The 21,305-nt window shown below is 47.3% G+C and overlaps 1 protein-coding gene across 4 annotated transcripts in view; it reads right to left on the bottom strand.

Annotated features, from left to right (window-relative positions):
* The window catches only part of SAMD11 (sterile alpha motif domain containing 11), a 229,184-nt gene that overhangs the window by 83,916 nt on the left and 123,963 nt on the right, over positions 1 to 21,305 (bottom strand). For all 4 annotated transcript variants that reach the window (XM_063943120.1, XM_063943121.1, XM_063943122.1 and 1 more), the window contains exon 5: positions 9,433 to 9,545. In XM_063943120.1, the coding sequence (XP_063799190.1) occupies positions 9,433 to 9,545 (113 nt within the window). The remainder of the gene's footprint in view (positions 1 to 9,432; positions 9,546 to 21,305) is intronic.

Genomic DNA, 21,305 nt, shown 5'->3' with positions numbered 1-21,305 from the left:
CTGGGCTGTGTAGCATGCAGGACACCCTGCACCAGAGCTGTAACTAGACATTTTGGTGCCCTTAGGCAGAAAGTGAATTGGTGTTAGACCACTTAGACCATAAAGAACAGGTAGTGCGTGCCGTAGGCGCGCCGCAAAATTTCAGGGGCGTGGCTTCATAGGGAAGGGGCGTGACCACATAATAGTGTCAATTCACATTACACCACACAGTAGTGGCGCTTATACACATTGCACCAGGTAGAACCTCCTATGCACACTGATCCAGGTAGATCACGTCATACACTTTGCACCAGGTACAGCACGTCATACACTTTGCACCAGGTACAGCACGTCATACACTTTGCACCAGGTACAGCACGTCATACACTTTGCACCAGGTACAGCACGTCATACACTTTGCACCAGGTACAGCACGTCATACACTTTGCACCAGGTACAGCACGTCATACACTTTGCACCAGGTACAGCACGTCATACACTTTGCACAAGGTAGAGCACGTTATCATACACATTGCCGCTAGGTAGAGCACGTTATCATACACAGTGCGCCAGGTAGAACACGTTATACACACTGCGCCAGGTAGAGCACGTTATCATACACATTGCGCCAGGTAGAGCATGTTATCATACACATTGCCGCTAGGTAGAGCAAGTTATCATACACATTGCATCAGGTAGAGCATGTTATCATACACATTGCCGCTAGGTAGAGCAAGTTATCATACACATTGCCGCTAGGTAGAGCAAGTTATCATACACATTGCGTCAGGTAGAACACGTTATTATACACAATGCGCCTGGTAGAGCACGTTATTATACACAATGCGCCTGGTAGAGCACGTTATCAGCCACATTGCGCCAGGTAGAACACGTTATTATACACAATGCGCCTGGTAGAGCACATTATCATACACATTGCGCCAGGTAGAACACGTTATTATACACAATGCGCCTGGTAGAGCACGTTATAATACACATTGCACTAGGTAGAACACGTTATTATACACAATGCGCCTGGTAGAGCATGTTATTATACACATTGCACTAGGTAGAGCACGTTATCATACACATTGCGCCAGGTAGAACACGTTATCATACACATTGCGCCAGGTAGAACACGTTATCATACACATTGCGCCAGGTAGAACACGTTATCATACACATTGCGCCAGGTAGAGCATGTTATCATACACATTGCGCCTGGTAGAGCACGTTATTATACACATTGCACCAGGTAGAGCACGTTATCATACACATTGCGCCAGGTAGAACACGTTATCATACACAATGCGCCAGGTAGAACACGTTATCATACACATTGCGCCAGGTAGAACACGTTATCATACACATTGCGCCAGGTAGAACACGTTATTATACACATTGCGCCAGGTAGAACACGTTATCATACACATTGCGCCAGGTAGAACACGTTATTATACACAATGCGCCTGGTAGAGCACGTTATTATACACAATGCGCCTGGTAGAGCACTGAGGCACATTGCAGTAACCACTCACTTATCACCTCCAGTTGCACGAAGGGGCCGTTTGACACAAGTGGTACCGCCCCCAGCAGCAACTCACTGACACTCACCATTTTTTCTGACAGCACAGTGCAGTGAGTGCACTGGCACAAGTAGCCAGCCTGCGCCTGTAGTAGCCGCAGCCTGGAGGAGCTCTATGTGAAATCGCAAGCAGAGGCTGTTCTCTGGCAAGAAGGAGCTCGTCCAATCGCTTCCCCTGACGGGCTGGCCACTGCTAAATATACCGATAATCAGTTCCAACTGTGTCAAAGTAGTGGAGCCCCAGGTGCAATGGGAAAGTCAGTGTCACTGCACAGTTGTACTGATTACTGGTATATTTAGCAGTGGCCAGCCCGTCAGGGGAAGCGATCGGAGGAGCTCCTTCTTGCCAGCCTCTGCTTGCGATTTTACAGATAGCTCCTTCATGCTGCGGCGCCGGCTGGCTACTTGTGCCAGTGCACTCACTGCACTGTGCTGTCAGAAAAATGGTGTCAGTGAGGCCCTGACACTCTGAGCGGCCTCACATTGCACACACGGAGCTTGCAGCCCCCGGACATCCCGCATCTGCACCAGCTACTCCAGGTGAAGTGGGGCGATGCAGCACTGTCTACTGCTTACCAACAGCGGGAGCTGCGCAGCCCGGCCGGCTCCTGCTGGAAGGTAGTTGTCGGGTCTCGGTGGGGCGTTGAGCGGGTCCCGGGTAGGGGGGTGGCGGCGGGCAGATCCGGAGCTGTACTCCCAGTCGCAGAGGAGGGTGCTGGCGGCAGAGCGGCAGTGGAGCCGGATGAGCGGGGCCAGTCTGTCAGCCCTGCAGCACAGATTCATGTGCTGGCGGGGAGCAGGATTCAAAGCGGGAGATGCTGCAGGCTGTGATTGGATGGAGACTACAGGAGGTGATTGGCCGAGGAAACAGCCAGTCACCTCCTGCATTCCGCTGACAGGCTTAACACATGCAAACACATATTCAGATGAGCGCGTCCTGTGGGACCCGCTCATCTTCTAAATGTGAGTCCCGGGCGGCTGTTTCTGGGTAAAATACGCGCCATAGCGCGTTTTTGCAATCACTGACAATAATGCACATGACACAATATGCACACACCGTAATGCCCCCTACACATTATGCCACACACCGTAATGCCCCCGACACATTATGCCACACACCGTAATGCCCCCGACACATTATGCCACACACCGTAATGCCTGTGACACATTATGACAGGAATCGCAATGCCCGTTATACATTATGCTACACACTGCAATGCCCCTGATACATTATAGCACATACAATGTCTGTGACACAGTATGACACACACCACAATGATCCTGAGACATTATACCACATACCACAATGCCCGTGACATAGTCTACAACACACCGTAATGCCAGATACATTATGACACACACTGCAATGTCCGTGATACATTATGCCACACACCGTAATGCCCATTACACATTAAGTTCTACAGTAAGGCTTACAATTACTTTTAAATTACCTGCTCGTTGCCAGGGGTTTCATGCTCTTGGTTCCATGCACGGTGCCAGGATGTCATGCTCGTTGCCAGGGGTTTCATGCACTGGGTGTCATGCTCGTTGCTAGGGGGTAGTGCTTGTTGCTAGGGCCGTGCTCCCAGTGCCACATATGCTCCCAGTGCCAGATATTCCCCCACAGTGCCAGGTATATGCACCCAGTGCCAGATATTCCCCCACAGTGCCAGGTATATGCACCCAGTGCCAGATATTCCCCCACAGTGCCTGCTTCCCCCCCAGTGCCAGGTATATGCCCCCAGTGCCGGGTATATGCCCCCCCAGTGCCAGGTATATTCCCCCAGTGCCAGGTATATGCCCCCCCAGTGCCAGGTATATGCCCCCCCAGTGCCAGATATTCTCCCACAGTGCCAGATATTCCCCCCAAGTGCCAGGTATATGCCCCCAGTGCCAGGTACATGCCCCCCCAGTGCCACTTATATGCCCCCAGTGCCAGGTATATGCCCCCAGTGCCAGGTATATGCCCCCAGTGCCTGCTTCCCCCCCAGTGCCAGGTATATGCCCCCAGTGCCAGGTATATGCCCCCCCAGTGCCAGGTATATGCCCCCAGTGCCGGGTATATGCCCCCCCAGTGCCGGGTATATGCCCCCAGTGCCAGGTACATGCCCCCAGTGCCAGATATTCCCCCCCAGTGCCTGCTTCCCCCCCAGTGCCAGGTATATGCCTCCAGTGCCGGGTATATGCCCCCCCCAGTGCCAGGTATATGCCCCCAGTGCCAGGTACATGCCCCCAGTGCCGGGTATATGCCCCCCCCCAGTGCCAGGTATATGCCCCCAGTGCCAGGTACATGCCCCCAGTGCCGGGTATATGCCCCCAGTGCCAGGTACATGCCCTCAGTGCCGGGTATATGTCCCCAGTGCCAGATATGCCCCCCCAGTGCCAGGTATATGTCCCCAGTGCCGGGTATATGCCCCAGTGCCTGCTCCCCCGGCCCCCCCCTATGTGTTGGAGGGACACAAGCGCATCGCGCGTCTCTCCTGTGTCCCTCCTGGCTCTCCCCCGGCTGGTCTAATAACGGAAGTGCCGTTCGTGAGCCAATCAGAGCTCACGAACGGCACATGCTTCCTTAGACCGGCCGGGGGAGAGCCAGTAGGGACACAGGAGAGACGCGCGATGCGCTCGTGTCCCTCCAACACATAGGGGGGGGCGGGGGAGCAGGCACCGCAGGGAGGGAGAGCCGGATAGGAGATCGCAGATTGACATGCGGACGCTCGTCCGCATGTCAATCTGTTCTAAATCAGTGGCGCCCCCGCAGCCCCTCGCCCCCAAGCCACCGCGAGGACTGCGGGGGCAGTAGTTACGCCACTGTGTGCCCCAATCTGCTAAGTTCTAGTCCTTCCGTTATGGGAAAATGGAAGGGCATGGTAAGGAATGACCCCTTTTCTCACAATAATCTTGCTCCATACACTGAAATCTCATTTCTGCAATGTTTCACATAACAGGAATGTCTCCCCATCACCCAAACCCCCACCTGCACAAGCGTCTCCGCCTCCACATCATGAGGTAGTACAGTATACACCATGACACATCAACGTACTGGAACGTGAAAGCCCTGTTGTGTACAATAGATGCTGTGCAGAGGCCCTGCAGGGCTGGAGCTCACAACATATGGAGGGCTTGCGTAGGAGCAATAATGTAGGAAATACACATGGCTTGATCTTCCAGGAATAAAACGCTATCATGGAGGAAAGTAACTGGTGGAAATTACAGAATCTTCAACAATTGCCACATTTTTTTTTTTTTTTTTAACTTTTGATCCATTTTAAAACATAAACTATTATATTATTAAAATTAGTATTAGAACACAAAGAAAAATTGACCAACAAATAAATATAAAAACCAACTTATGCGAAATTCAGAACAAAAATATCCTGTTAGAGTCCTATACTAGTGATGTCATTGCTAATGTTTATCACTTCACTCACAGGACTCATTTGGAAAGTGCTGTGTGAGAGAATACATAGGTGTCAGCTACAGCAAAACACAGGCCCATAAGATCAGCAGAATGTTTGGTTTAAAACTGAAAAGTATAGTTTAAGAAATAATGGGGCAGATGTATTAACCTGGAGAAGGCATAAGGAAGTGATAAACCAGTGATATGTGCAATGTGATAAAGGCACCAGCCAATCAGCTCTAATATGTAAATTAACAGTTAGGATCTGATTGGTTGCTGCCTTTATCACCTTGCACATATCACTGGTTTATCACTTCCTTATGCCTTCTCCAGGTTAATACATTTGCCCCGTTGTACTCTACTGTAACAGGGAAAGGATGTACGTCACTTCAGAGCTGCATGTCCTGGGGATCTGTGCAGTTCTGGATCTCCTCAGCAGCTTCTAATATCCTTATGTTTTACAGTAGAATACAGCAGAGGGTATGCTATTCCCATTATATTTCAGGGTTGAGGCATACAATTAATAGATTTTACTGAGAGCTGGGAGGAATGTACGGGTAATATAGTCAGTCTGCATGTTAATTACATCCATCTATCACACAGTTGCTGCACCCTCAGCAGTTTAAATGAGGTCGAGGTGTCTTGAGACTGACTAAAGACTCTGATGAAGAAGGGGTTTCACCTTAAACAACAAAGACCCGGACTGGGATCCGGGAAATATGATCTCTCACTTTAAGAACAAATCAATCAAGGTGCATGCTCTTTAATACAAATAATACACGTGGACCTATGGTTTCCAATCCATTACTTTACCAAAGAATAGCACCAGGAGGTCCATATCATAACCATTCTTTTCTTATGTTCAGTCTTCCCTCATACTGTCATATCATTCTTTCCCTATTATGTTTAATGTGTCCTATCACTGGCCATATATCATCTGTAGGTTATTGCTGCTGGGCCAGCAGATTATATTGAAACATACAAAGATCAGCCATCTATAGTCCTGTGTGTCTAATGTGGCCTTCCAAGACCTTTTCTGCAAGACTGGCAATATCCAAAAGATATGCCTTATATTTCCAAAATATATTCCAGTCTTCTACTACAATCCCATTATACCCTCTTCCATGTCAATAGCCCTGACCTCTTTTATCGCTACCTGTCCAACAGCCCCGACCTCTCTATCCGCTACCCTGCCCAACAGCCCTGACCTCTATATCCACTACCCTGCCCAACAACCCTGACCTCTCTATCCACTACCCTACCCAACAACCCCGACCTCTGTATCCGCTACCCTAAACAAAAGCCCTGACCTCTCTATCCGCTACCCTGTCCAACAGCCCTGACCTCTCTATCCACTACCCTGCCCAACAACCCAGACCTCTCTATCCACTACCCTGTCCAACAGCCCCGACCTCTCTATCCGCTACCTGCCCAACAACCCTGACCTCTCTATCCACTACCTGCCCAACAACCCTGACCTCTCTATCCACTACCCTACCCAACAACCCCGACCTCTGTATCCGCTACCCTAAACAAAAGCCCTGACCTCTCTATCCGCTACCCTGTCCAACAGCCCTGACCTCTCTATCCACTACCCTGCCCAACAACCCAGACCTCTCTAGCCACTACCCTGTCCAACAGCCCCGACCTCTCTATCCGCTAACTGCCCAACAACCCTGACCTCTCTATCCACTACCTGCCCAACAAACCTGACCTCTCTATCCACTACCCTACCCAACAACCCCGACCTCTGTATCCGCTACCCTACACAACAGTCCCGACCTCTCTATCCACTACCCTGCCCAACAGCCCTGACCTCTCTATCCACTACCCTGCCCAACAACCTTGACCTCTCTATCCACTACCCTGCTCAACAGCCCCGACCTCTCTATCTGCACCTGCCCAACAGCCCTGACCTCTTTATCCGCTACCCTAAACAAAAGCCCTGACCTCTCTATCCGCTACCCTGTCCAACAGCCCTGACCTCTCTATCCACTACCCTGCCCAACAACCCTGACCTCTCTATCCACTACCTGCCCAACAACCCTGACCTCTCTATCCACTATCTGCCCAACAACCCTGACCTCTCTATCCACTATCTGCCCAACAACCCTGGCCTCTCTATCCGCTACCCTGCACAACAGCACCAACCTTTCTATCCGCTTACCCTGTCCAACAGCCCCGACCACTCTATCCGCTACCTGCCCAACAATCCTGACCTCTCTATCTGCTACCCTAAACAAAAGCCCTGACCTCTCTATCCGCTACCCTGTCCAACCACCCTGACCTCTCTATCCACTACCCTGCCCAACAACCCTGACCTCTCTATCCACTACCCTGTCCAACAGCCCCGACCTCTCTATCCGCTACCTGCCCAACAACCCTGACCTCTCTATCCACTACCTGCCCAACAACCCTGACCTCTCTATCCACTATCTGCCCAACAACCCTGACCTCTCTATCTGCTACCCTGCAGCACAACAGCACCAACCTTTCTATCCGCTTACCCTGTCCAACAGCCCCGACCACTCTATCCGCTACCTGCCCAACAATCCTGACCTCTCTATCCGCTACCCTGCACAACAGCCCCAATCTCTCTATCCGCCTACCCTGCCCAACAGCCCCGACCTCTCTATCCACTTACCCTGCCCAACAGCCCCGACCTCTCTATCCATTTACCCTGCCCAACAGCCCCGACCTCTCTATCTGCTACGTGCCCAACAGCCCTTATCCACTACAGTGCCAATATCATCTTTATCCAACAGTTTTAACCCTACCTCTCATCTATAATTTTATGAACAAGTAATAAATATTTAAGTGGTCTTCGATGCCTCAACTTTTCTTGCTCAGTGATTGAACTACAGTATATTCTCCACCCTCCCCAACAACCTTGACCTCTCTATCCACTACCTGCCCAACAACCCTGACCTCTCTATCCACTATCTGCCCAACAACCCTGACCTCTCTAATCACTATCTGCCCAACAACCCTGGCCTCTATATCCGCTACCCTGCACAACAGCACCAACCTTTCTATCCGCTTACCCTGTCCAACAGCCCCGACCACTCTATCCACTACCTGCCCAACAATCCTGACCTCTCTATCTGCTACCCTAAACAAAAGCCCTGACCTCTCTATCCGCTACCCTGTCCAACAGCCCTGACCTCTCTATCCACTACCCTGCCCAACAACCCAGACCTCTCTATCCACTACCCTGTCCAACAGCCCCGACCTCTCTATCCGCTACCTGCCCAACAACCCTGACCTCTCTATCCACTACCTGCCCAACAAACCTGATCTCTCTATCCACTACCCTACCCAACAACCCCGACCTCTGTATCCGCTACCCTACACAACAGTCCCGACCTCTCTATCCACTACCCTGCCCAACAGCCCTGACCTCTCTATCCACTACCCTGCCCAACAACCTTGACCTCTCTATCCACTACCCTGCTCAACAGCCCTGACCTCTCTATCCGCTACCTGCCCAACAGCCCTGACCTCTTTATCCGCTACCCTAAACAAAAGCCCTGACCTCTCTATCCGCTACCCTGTCCAACAGCCCTGACCTCTCTATCCACTACCCTGCCCAACAACCCTGACCTCTCTATCCACTATCTGCCCAACAACCCTGACCTCTCTATCCACTATCTGCCCAACAACCCTGGCCTCTCTATCCGCTACCCTGCACAACAGCACCAACCTTTCTATCCGCTTACCCTGTCCAACAGCCCCGACCACTCTATCCGCTACCTGCCCAACAATCCTGACCTCTCTATCTGCTACCCTAAACAAAAGCCCTGACCTCTCTATCCGCTACCCTGTCCAACCAACCTGACCTCTCTATCCACTACCCTGCCCAACAACCCTGACCTCTATATCCACTACCCTGTCCAACAGCCCCGACCTCTCTATCCGCTACCTGCCCAACAACCCTGACCTCTCTATCCACTACCTGCCCAACAACCCTGACCTCTCTATCCACTATCTTTCCAACAACCCTGACCTCTCTATCCGCTACCCTGCAGCACAACAGCACCAACCTTTCTATCCGCTTACCCTGTCCAACAGCCCCGACCTCTCTTATCTGCTACGTGCCCAACAGCCCTTATCCACTACAGTGCCAATATCATCTTTATCCAACAGTTTTAACCCTACCTCTCATCTATAATTTTATGAACAAGTAATAAATATATAAGTGGTCTTCGATGCCTCAACTTTTCTTGCTCAGTGATTGAACTACAGTATATTCTCCACTCTGAAAGGTGTGCAGCCTGCCAGTATGGTTTGTCTGGGAGAAAAGGAAATCTAGATAAAACTTCACCAGTTGTTTTGGCGTCCAGTTAACCAGCCATTTCCAGTATAGATGTACTCCCTTATATCAGGTAATGCAGACACCTTCACATGCCAGATAAGCCGAGGGAGTAAGTTTTCCAGAGTGTACACATAGAGATATCAGGGATGTCCTTACCGGTGGATGAGAAGCTCAGCTGATGACTGTTTCTCTTACTCTGGTTCTCTGGCATTACGAATTGGTGGCTCTGGTGAAGGTTGGAGATGATGCTTGAGAGGTCGTTCTCACGGCTGTAATAGGAAATTAAAACATTAGTAAGGAAACACAAAAACATTTTTATCGTATGCAACCTATATGCCTGTATGTATTCTACTAAGTAGGAGCTGTCATGCTGAAAGCAGTGAATGGTTTTTAAGGTAAAAGGGCGGCTCTGAAATTCATACTCACATAATTTTATGGGCTGGACCAATATTCAGGGGTATAGATCTTGTTTGAAATATGATCAAATTTCATCTCTTGGAAGGCCAGGAACAAGTTCACAGCACAATCATCAATGGAACCCAATTAAAACATGCACCGACGGTTTGCAGTTTGATGGTAATATTTTTAATTGTAAATATATTTTTTTTTTAGTATTGTTAAACACTTTAATATTTTCGAATAATTAAAAAACACCATTGGTGAGATGTACTGGAGCCAGAGATCATCGGAGGTGTAGGATGCTGCCCAATCTCTGATTTTTTTTTTATTTTTTTTTTAAAGGGGCAATCACTTACAAGACATATGCCTAGTAAGTGATTGCCCCTTTAAAAAAATCAAAAACGTCCTAGATCGTCCAGCACCCCGCACCTCCGACGATCTCTGGCTCCAGTACAGCTTGACGCTTGTCTCTCCATTTGAGCTGTGATCACTACTGGGAGAATCAATTTAAGTTAGAACTTGTTGAGATGACTCGAACTTGGTTTATCTTCCTGAATACTAGTACAGAGTCTAGAGAACAAAACTAATGTCACCACACACTAAACCTGGAACACTACAGGCTGGAAAGAAACTAGTGCATGTGCTGACTAGCAGAGATTAGCAACCTTTATTATGGTAGTTATACTACACCTTCTGCACTATGATGCTGAGAGTACAGAGAACAAACAAACAAGCTGAAAAATAGCTATCCATATCTTCAATTAGGTGATTCCATGATTTATCTTTGGATGTAATAGAGATTTACCAAAATGTTTGTCCCTATTTAGATATTGTAAAATGCAGCAGCATTTAAGCTTTGCTGTACAATACAATAACATTACTAGCATGAAAATGTTACAGTGGCAACAAACTATTAAACAAAATAGATTTTCAATGAAGGTAAAAGCTATAGATCTCAGTCATATATAAAAAAAAAACTTCAAGCCAAGTTCATCCATCTCACTAACTCCAAGTACTACACTTAATGCATAAATGCTATACAGTGCAAGAATAGTTTCCCAATCCTGTGTTTAATAGTAGTCCTAGTAATTTCTAGGCAAAAAACACATACAGCTGAACATACACATTCATGTATAGGAACGTATGGGTATACATAGACAACGTGTAACATTATTTCCACCCTGTAATTCTGTAGGACTCTAGAATCTCGCCGTCGCATGGTTGAAGAAGTGAAGTAAATTTAATGAGCACCAATTAAAACCGGCAAAGAACAACGTCTATCAATTGCTTTGGGATCACTGGATGGAGAGCGCTAAATCATTATTATTTCTGTGGGGTTATCAGGCATGACAAGGAGAATCATTCCCCTTCCAGTAATTACAGATCTAATATTTCATGGTAAGGGACGCTGGGAGCGGCCTCTTATCCCCTCCGTAGTTTGAAGTCCTGAAATGACTTTGTAGCTGCCAAATGTTTATGGTAAAAGCCTCTACAATCTCTTTGCTTGCTGGATGAGTGAGCAGAGGCAGCACACACCTACAGTACAGAATCTGATGGCTTCTACAAGAAGAAGCTTCAAAACTTCTCAAAAACTCAGTCATGTATGTAAAAGGGCTTTGCAAACCTAGCGCAATCTGACAAACACTTAAAACATTCGAGTCATTTATACAGATTATTGTTATGTATGCAACTAGAAGATCATTGATGATTTAAAAAAGGATTTCAAATTCTTGTCCTTAGTTACTTGGCTTATGAAAGGTTAAACTGAATTAACCATAAGGCATACAGCAGCACACAGCAACCTTCCAGAAGCCACAGGGTTACTCACGTGATTTGGGAACCCCATCTTTGTCGATGCAACACACAGCACATGGTCTGCATGGGTGGAAAGCAGAATACCGGGCTTCAAACTGAACTCTGGTCCCCTGAATATGGACCCTATGAACTGCACACAAGCTAGACAGTGCCCTTTAAATCACTTATCCCCCTGCTAAGCCCCCACCTATTGGCACAAAATAGCCCTCCAGCACCAAGGCCAGCGCTGTGACAGGAGCAGAGCTAATCTGTGTATAAGACCCCCCTTAATTGGATCAGACTGTCTTCACATTACCAGCATTTTGGGTTAGTCTGGCTACGGATTTCTGTAGGATAAAACTACAGACTTGATATTATCTGTTCTTTTTCTCACCCCACCCCCACATCACACACCTGCCCTTTTAAATAGTCACTGAGCGATATCCTCTATTTAAAACAGACATCATCGCCAACTGTACCCGCATCTAGATTAGTAGGGGGAGGGAGAAGAGTCTCTATAGACAGTGCCCAGCGTTTTAATCCCTCTTGGGTACAATCCTCTCCCAGCACTGCCAAAGTGCACTGTATTATGTAAATATTGCTGGTTTGTAAGCAGTTTATGAGGTGATTACCAGTTCTGTGTGTGTATAATCTCATGGATCACAGGGTGGAAGACTGGTCCAGAGGTCGAATGGAGATTAATGTTACCTTCAGTAGGAAGATGTAAAGGAGGGGGACTGAAATGTATCCTTATGGGAAATATAAGGGAGATGCGGCAGAGTTATCCCCTGGCAGCACACTGCACCATACCACACTGCTGGCAGGTAGCACCCATTTCCCACACACATTGCTCCTGCAGAAAATGTGCTTTCTCTATTCACTTTTATTGTTTTGGAGAAGGATGGTTCAATTTTTCAATTTAGATCTGTTTTTCATTTACCTACATGTTGTCCATGTTTGAGATATTACATATTTATTACATACTTTATTATGGCTACACCAAAACAGTAGCCTATATTTGGCATCTAATATAGCATAATCTAATCCACAAACGTATTATTCTAAATTTGATTATGTTTTGTCATCTGTGTTCAGAAGAAACCGGCACTAGGTTCGGGATGCATTTAATTTGCCGGCGGTCAGGATACCGATGCCGAAACCCATACAGTGGGAATAGATCAGAGCCCGCAGCTTGGAGAGCGCAGCATGAGCTCACACCGCTGCCGGCATTCTGGCGTGTGGGATGCCGCTGTCGGATATTGACAGCCAGCAACCTGCCCGCCGGTAATACATACTGAATCCCCAGGTTTACAGTATATACATACTGTATGTTTAACACAAACATAAGTGTGACCTTTTACACTATCACTAAGTGTTCCTATGGCAATGCTGAATAAAATACACATTTAAGTGTACCTATATCCTATATATGGTGGAGACAATGACTTATCGCGCTGAACTAATCTTAATAAGAAAACAGCCTGTTCCAGGGGTAGGCAACAGTATGTAAAATCTCAGAGCCAAATTGAAAGTTCAGGCACCAGATTATTGTCCCCAACCAAAATATATGAAAGCTTGTATTGACCACCATACTTCAATGCCCCTCAGACCTCCCCATGCGCAACCAGATTGCCAAACATGACATTTCAATGCCAATGAGAACTTGCCACATCCCTGGCCCCAAATCATAGTATGCCACACTGTAGTGCCCCCCAATTCATAGCATGCCACACTGTAGTGCCCCCCAATTCATAGCATGCCACACTGTAGAGCCCCCCCAATACCTAGCATACCACACTGCAGTGCCCCCCAATTCATAGCATGCCACACTGCAGTGCTCCCCCAATTCATAGCATGCCACACTGCAGTGCCCCCTCCCAATTCATAGCATGCTACACTGTACCCCCTCCAATTCATAGCAGGCCACAGTGTAGTGGCCCCCAATTCATAGTATGCAACACACAACTGCATCGCCCCAAGCATCACCTGCAGGGTGTGGGGTCAGAGTGTCCAAAGGACACACCAGCTGGCACTGCGGCAGTTATATGCGCCGCAGGGTGCTCAAAGGCACCCTGCTAGCAAGATGCAGAGGCAGCGAGGGTGCCACACCAAGGGCAGTCCACCCAGTGTGACGGAACCGGATGCACTGCCCTCCTTATGGCCATGGAGATAAACTACCAACCAATCAGCTTCTGTCATTTTTCAGTCAGCCTGTAAAATGGCAGCTATAAGCTGACTGGTTGGTACTTTATTCCCCCCCCCCCCACACACACACTTTAACTCTCTCCAAAGCTTGACACATCTCCCCTAATGTGAGTCTTCCCTCCCTCACATCTTACTTAAATTCCACAAACTTATGTATTTCACTTCAGTGCAAAAGTAAGGGTCTAATTCAGCATGGGTTGAAGATGTGCGAAAAATCGCACACCTACAGTACGAACCCTTACCCTGACATGTGGGGGGACACCCAGCACAGGGCAAGTCCACCCGCATGCTGGGTCCTCCAGACCCCCCCCCCCCCGCGCAAACAAGCGAACGCATCACAAGACTGTGATGCTCTCACATGTTTGGGGTTGCCCATTGCCTACGCCAGGCCTGGCCAACCTGTGTCTCTCCAGCTGTTGTAAAACTACAAGTCCCATCATACTTTGCCACAGTTTTGCTATTAGGGAATGCTAAAACTGTGGCAAGGCATGCTGGTATGTGTAGTTTCACAACATCTGGAGAGCCACAGGTTGGCCAGGCCTGGCCTACGCAGTCTAGCTACTAAGGCAGACGGACGGCCGCCAAATTTCAGGTTGCAGCAGTCACCCGCCCCGCAAACAGTTCGGACACGTCTGTTTTGTCCGGACAATACCCCCCAATGCCCCTAAAATGCCACCATGACACCCCCTCTCGCCCCGTGAACGCCTCTGCCTGTCAATAAGGCAGAGGCGTTCGCACATGTGAGATGCCATTGCATGTCACCGTGTGTGCACACGCAGTGCGGCTTCTGCGTGTGTGCACACTCCAGAAAGATTCAGCATGCGAACGTATTTGTAGCTGCATTCCATGCTGAATTAGGCCCAAAGAGCGTTCATGTAGCTAATCGGAAGTTAGCAAGAAACAGTCCCAACAGAATATGTGGCTTTTACATCACCAATTATGGCGCACACTTAGCGTGTAAATTCATGCGCATCCATGAATGCTTTAGCACTGATGCATGAGGTACGACACTTTATGACTCAGTGATGTAAAATGTTACTAGTGAATAAGCAGCTGGTTCAGTCTGAGACCTTAACTGTAAGGTGATAGGTACACTTCACACTTATCCATTATTGTCACCACAATCTCCAACCATACAAATAAGTTGATCTAAATCAGTTGGTTATGCAAGTTACCTAATCATTTTGCATGACGTCAATACAATTGCCATCCATCCCACAAAATACTACTCAATATCATGCCACACATGTAGAACATGAGAGTTCAGCTTGTCGCAGTTCTTGGAAAGCAGCCTAGGACACAAATCTGTCATGCATAAATAAAATGTAAGCTCTTCAGACAAAACACTGAATTCTTAAGATCAACTTTGTGAATGTCAATGAATAATAGTGGAGGGAACCTGACAGTAACAAGTTTCCCAGACCTGCTAGAGATAAGCACAGTTATAGTTTATCTGCTTTGGCAGCAGGTGGGTTAAGGAGGGATTGTTCAGCATGGCTTTTCTGGCTACCAGAACCCTTGTCAGCTCTATAATCCCTTTTCCCGCCTGATGCACTGCTTCCTAGACCCTGCCGTAGGCTGCTAGAATAGGCTGATACCTCCTAATGAGCTCCCGTCACCTCTCCGCTGTCCCCCTCTACCGCTCCCCTCTTCCTTTCCTTCTTATCCCCCCTGCCCCCTTCCCGCTCACAATCTCACGTCCCACGGGAATCTGCTAATTAGCTCATTAGAATTCAGTGAGCGAGGTGGGGGGGGGGGAGTAATAAATAAATAAATGGAGGCGCAGCTGTAAATCCTATCTTTAATGCTCTTCACTTAACGATAAAATCTCCGGATCTCCTCTTCCTTTCACACAGTCCACCTTGTATTCTCCACTTAGGATGGAAAGGTCTGCAGAGGACCGTTCAAATTTAACCTCTAATACACATGAGAACTTTGGCATTGAAATAGACTTGGCAACACAAGGTCAAACTAATTAGCTTCACGAACCTAACTGGAGAAGATGCCAATTCTTTCTGGCGCTCTCTGAGATGGTGCAGAAATTGCTATGGTCACAGTGCTTCAGGGGTTCATGGACACCTGAGACACTTTTTTAATTATATGGGGAAAAAAAGGCTTTTAGCTGTAATCCTCCCATCTGTCAGGTAGCAAAAGTGTCTGAAAAGCACCTGTTATCTGCTCAACATACAGACAGCCATTTTGTGGAGGTCAGTGGTATCACAAGATGATATTATTTATATTATCATCATCAGATATTTATTGAATGCCAGCATATTACTTTGCGCTTTACAATTGGGAACAAAACATTAATATGACAAGATTGGGTTTTAACAGACAAAGCGGTAAGAGGGTCCTATTCACAAGCTTACAATCTAGTAGTGAATTGTTAAATGACAAATCTCAACGGAAATATAAGTTCAGCATAGCTTGCAGTACCACATACACAGGCAGGCCATGAGATATCAAAAGAGAAGAAATTACTTAATATATAGTTGGAACTCATATGATTCGGCTTTACGGCAGCAAAATAAATAAACACACTTTATACTAATGATTAGCACAGCAGGCGTCTCAGGCACTGAAGAGGTTAATGACAACCAGTCAGACCTGTGCACTTGTCTGAACCACCTACAAAATGCTGGAGTCTCTATGTTGCTCACACTCAGGAAGGGCTTGAGCGTAAAGAATGGATGACAGAGAGGGTTTATATACATCCTTTGCCACCTGTCGTCAGTGTCCAAGATATTGGTTGGCCTGAATGGTGATAAGACATGGCATCGGTGTGGGTGCATCCAGAAACGATGCAGTAATTTAGGATAGTTGTCAGCCACCTGCATGTGTTTTGAGGTGCATTAGAGGGAATGTCACTAAATTGAATAAAATTGAATCAGAGACAACCTAGGGGGAATTCAATTGTGCCCAATATATTTTCGTATAAAAACACATGGCTCCGGGATAAGTTGCAGGATCTATGTGTCTTCACGGCCGTTATCATGAAAACGGGTCAGTTCGATAATTTTTTTCTCCTGCCTCCAGGTAGATGAAAAAAAAACCTCCCAGACAGTGTCTGGGACAATTGAATAACCCCCGTGGAATCAATTAGCTGCGGTTATTTACTACAGCTAATTGAATTCCTCCCATATAGCATGTTCAAACATTATGTTATGACATTGTGTAACTGACAGAATAATATGTAGTCCACCTCTAAAATTAACGATATAGGAAAAAAATTTGCCATCCATACAAGATATGTCTGACACCACAATCTTCCTGCATGCCTCACATCGCTTCTCTGCCCATATCAAATTCTGTAATTCACTGCTGGTCTCAGTTTCCCTCCTCACATCATGCCCCTCTAGCATGCAGTCCCGTCCTCACAGACACCACTGCACAAGTGGCCCAATCACTGGCTTCTACATTACTATCGCATCCTGCTGCTGTGCCCAATCTGATTGGATAATGAACACGGTAAACATGAGCTGGATATGTACACAGAATACAATACAATGGATAGGCCCTAGCCAAGCACAACCTTTTAAGCTTCCTGCAAAAACAGCAACACTCTTTCAAGTTACTCATGTCTGTAGATAGGAATCAATGAGCGAATGCCGTAACATGGAAGATACAGAAAGTCAACATTGCAAGTCAGGAACTATACAGTTATGTTCTCTTCTCCAGTTAGCATACTTCCCAATATTACCCAGGTTTTTTTTTCATCCAAGACATTGAGGACATTAAAAAGGGATAAAAAAAGGGAATGGCTGCAAGATACACACAGACCAACGGTTTTTCGACAGGGGTCGCCGGGTAACGGCGCGGCTACCGACGGAAGCGGTCGTAGCGGCGACTGCTAAGAAGATTGACAGGAAGGAGGCATGAATGGGTGGATCCGGACCGTTTGGAGCCGTTTTCGGGGAGTGGTGAGTAAAACGCAGGCGTGTCCAGGACAACGGAGGGCGGAGGTGTGACATCAAAGCTGGGCCCATCATCGCTGGATCCATCGCACAGGGTAAGTATGTCCAGGTCTAGTCTAGTTTTGAGTGAAATTTTTTTAGCTTAGCAGGGCTGCACAAGCGATCGCAGCCCTGCTAAGCTAAAATACACTCCCCCATAGGCGTGGACTATTGATCGCAGCAGCAGCAAAAAGTTGCTGGTTGCGATCAACTCGGAATGACCACCAACATGTAATGAATAAAGCATTGGCGTTTCTATAATGGGTTGCAGTGTGTGCGAGGCACAAGGGCCCCCAAGTCCAGGGGGGCCCACCCCGCACACACTTGCTTAATACTTACCTCTCTGAAGTCCCCCGTCGAAGCCATCCCTTCTCAGCAGCGTAATAGAGTTTGAACACTAGGGGGAACAAACTCTATTGCGCCTGCTGAAAACTCCGGAAAGATGGCACGGCGGCCATTTTTCCAGAGTTTTGCTCATGCGCATTAGCAAAATCTTCGGGAAAATGGGCGCCGCGCCGTGTTCCCAGAGGTTTGCGCATGCGCAATAGAGTCTGTTCTCATACTCTATTGCCGCTGCCGCAGAGAAGGATGGCATCCCCGGGGGGACTCCGGAGAAGTAAGTATTAAATTCTGTGCATCATTCAGAGAGAAGGGGGGCCCCTGAAGCAGAAGGCTGCACACGGGCCTCCTCCTCTCTTAAAACGCCCCTGGAATAAAGGACAGTACAACCATCGCAAGTGCACAGATTAAATAAACGTGCACATAATGACATTTGTTGAAGACATGTTTAAACACAGATTATCCTGAGCAAATTAGCTACATCCAGCACCATCACGCCATAATGAACTGCAGCAGGGAATGCTGGTATGTGTAGTTCACCAACAGCTGGAGGGTCAAAGGTTCCCCATCCCTGGCTTAAACTTCACTGACCCCATAACTAATGTGCTTCCTACAGATATGAATATGTGGTATGATCACACAAAAAACACTGCAGCAAATTCAATTTAATGTCAAATAAAGTTGATTGAAGTCTTAAAAATTATATAGCTTGGTATTCTTTTCTGTCAGAACAGCTGCGCGAGATCCTCAAAGTCTGTCCCACACCCTAATCAGTAGTGACTTTATTCAAGTAAAAGAACGCAAGAAGCACAAGACTTTTCCATCTTCACTACATGTTTATCTAACAAAGAGTGCAGGAAAATGTAGATGCACAAACAGGCGGAGCTTAATGGATAGAGGAGGAGTTATTGGGTGGACTGTGGCGTGACATTTATGGCAGAAACGTATGACATCATGCAAGAAAAAAAAACTAGCATTAGTAAGACATTTATCCTTCATCATGTCATAGTCATTAACAGAATATTATTATTATTATTATTATTATTATTATAATAATAGACCCTTCTAAAATTATTTGCCATCAGAGGAGAATATGGTCTCAGTCTGGATCTCTAGACATTTATTATAGGTAGCACCTGGATTTAGTTACTTTTAAAAATGTAATTCAGCCTAGGCTATTTCACTTTAAAAACAGGAGCAGCGGATTGTGTTCTGGGTAAAATGATTCAGATTAGAGGCCTGCTCTTGCATCTGTTGGCAGAGTGGTGGGAAAGATAATATACAAATGCTAGTATCAGCCTTCCCCTGGTGTAGATGTAGATGAGTGAGCAAGCACTAACACCCACTTTCTGCGTCTCTGCGCACAACACCATTGGTGCACCACTGACGGGTGGTCTTCAGTATGCCGACTGACGGGATCCCGGCGCACAGTATACCGGCGCCGGGATCCCGACAGCCGGCATACCGACACTTATTCTCCCTCGTGGGGGTCCACGACCCCCCTGGAGGGAGAATAAAATAGCGTAGCGCGCCACCGTGCCCGTAGCGTGGCGAGCGCAGCGAGCCCGCAAGGGGCTCATTTGCGCTCGCCACACTGTCGGTAAGCCGGCGGTCGGCCTCACGGCGCCGGTATGCTAGTCGCCGGGAGCCCGACCGCCGGCATACCGTAGTGAACCCCCACTGACACCTGTACCAGCCTTATGGTGAATATATGGCCTCTATGGCAGCGGCTGTGCGTCCAAAACTGCAGCCACTTTCACCAACTTGCCAGGAATGTTCATCACATGTCTGTTCCATTTCTGATACAGTCTGTCCTGATAGCAATAGCACCTTTGTGCGTACACTCAGGGTTTTCGGATTTATGTTAGTTGCCCGTTACCAGGCTGATCAGCACTCCTTACATACCACTTGGGGAAAAAATACATTTGATGAATAACTCTGTGTTCCAGATTATGCTGCTGTCCGTATATCATGTAACTTGGACGGTCAAACTGACCATTTCACCATTCGAGTTGGTTATATTACCACATGCGGTACAAAAAGAGAAGTGTTATGCACAATCAAAATGTGATCAAATTGGGCTGGATCTGATCTGACAGAACAGAAATAAAACTAAGGAATAAAGTAATGACGCCCATCGCTGCATGCAATGGGTCTAATCCATGTGTCTTCAACCTCAGTGCTCCAGCTGCTGCGGAACTACACATCCCAGCATGCCTTGCCACAGTTTTGCTATTAAGACATGTTAAAACTGAGGCAAGGCATGCTGGGATATGTAGTTCCATGGCAGCTGGAGGGCCAAGGTCGAAATCCCATGGTAACCAATACACAGGCTTTCACCAGAATTCTCTTCTCCGCACAGCATTTGTACAAGGATCGCATCAAGGCAATTTGGCCATCCACATACAGGTCTAATCAGTCAGCATTCCAAACGTTCTGAAGGGAGCCACCAAACGGAATACACCACATCCTAGTCAACAATGCAATATATGGTTTTATTTCAGCACCAAAATTATGAGGCAACAAAACAGCATCCTCACTACTTCAGTAGCCATAAAATCACACAGTATGTGCAACGTGAGAGAAAAGGACAAGATGCATGTCGTATGCATACTAACCTATATACACAAGGTGCCCTGCTCGCTAAGGGGTCCATGACTCCTTGACATTTGCAAAGCCTTTCCCTTCCTGAGGAGGAGGCCAGCAAATCAATCAACTGCCACAGCAGTGAAATGGTCAATTGGCATTACTTTCTGTCACCCTCAGCATTTTCTGGTCCTGAATTATTCATGATTATTTCCCAGAGCAAGACGTGGAGGGAATAGACTTTTAGAGGAAACTGGACTGGAGGGTACCCTCTCGCTGACCCAGAGAGGGAGGGCTTTGGGGGAGAAACAGAGGTGGGGAGGAGGTCACAGCAGGAGGCAGAAAAAGCAATTAGCATATTTGTAATCAAGGTGATTTGGAATCAATTAACCAAATGCCTTAAGCGGCCTTAAACTGTTCAAGAAACACTGACCCTGCCAATCCCATTAGAGGAGCTGAAGTCTGCTGAAACATGCCAGCCATGCAATCCTGAGGGTGATTACCGACTTCCCTGTAGGGGCAAGCAACGGACATGGATACCATTTTTGCTCCTGAATATGGGATAGAACCAGCAAACCGGAATGTTACATGGAATTGCCTGTGAAGCGATGGTAGCACTTGCTGTTCCTACAACAGCTCTCCTTTATGTCCATGGGAACAGCTTTCCAATGCAATTTAGTATTGCAGCAAAAACAAAACACTAAAAGTCCAGTAAATGGTTGTGCGACTTGTGGCCTATAGCTGCTGTCATAT

Source organism: Pseudophryne corroboree, chromosome 10 (genome assembly GCF_028390025.1).
Source record: "Pseudophryne corroboree isolate aPseCor3 chromosome 10, aPseCor3.hap2, whole genome shotgun sequence".
In the NCBI taxonomy this organism is placed as follows: domain Eukaryota; kingdom Metazoa; phylum Chordata; class Amphibia; order Anura; family Myobatrachidae; genus Pseudophryne; species Pseudophryne corroboree.
This window is presented reverse-complemented; position numbering and strand designations above follow the sequence as displayed.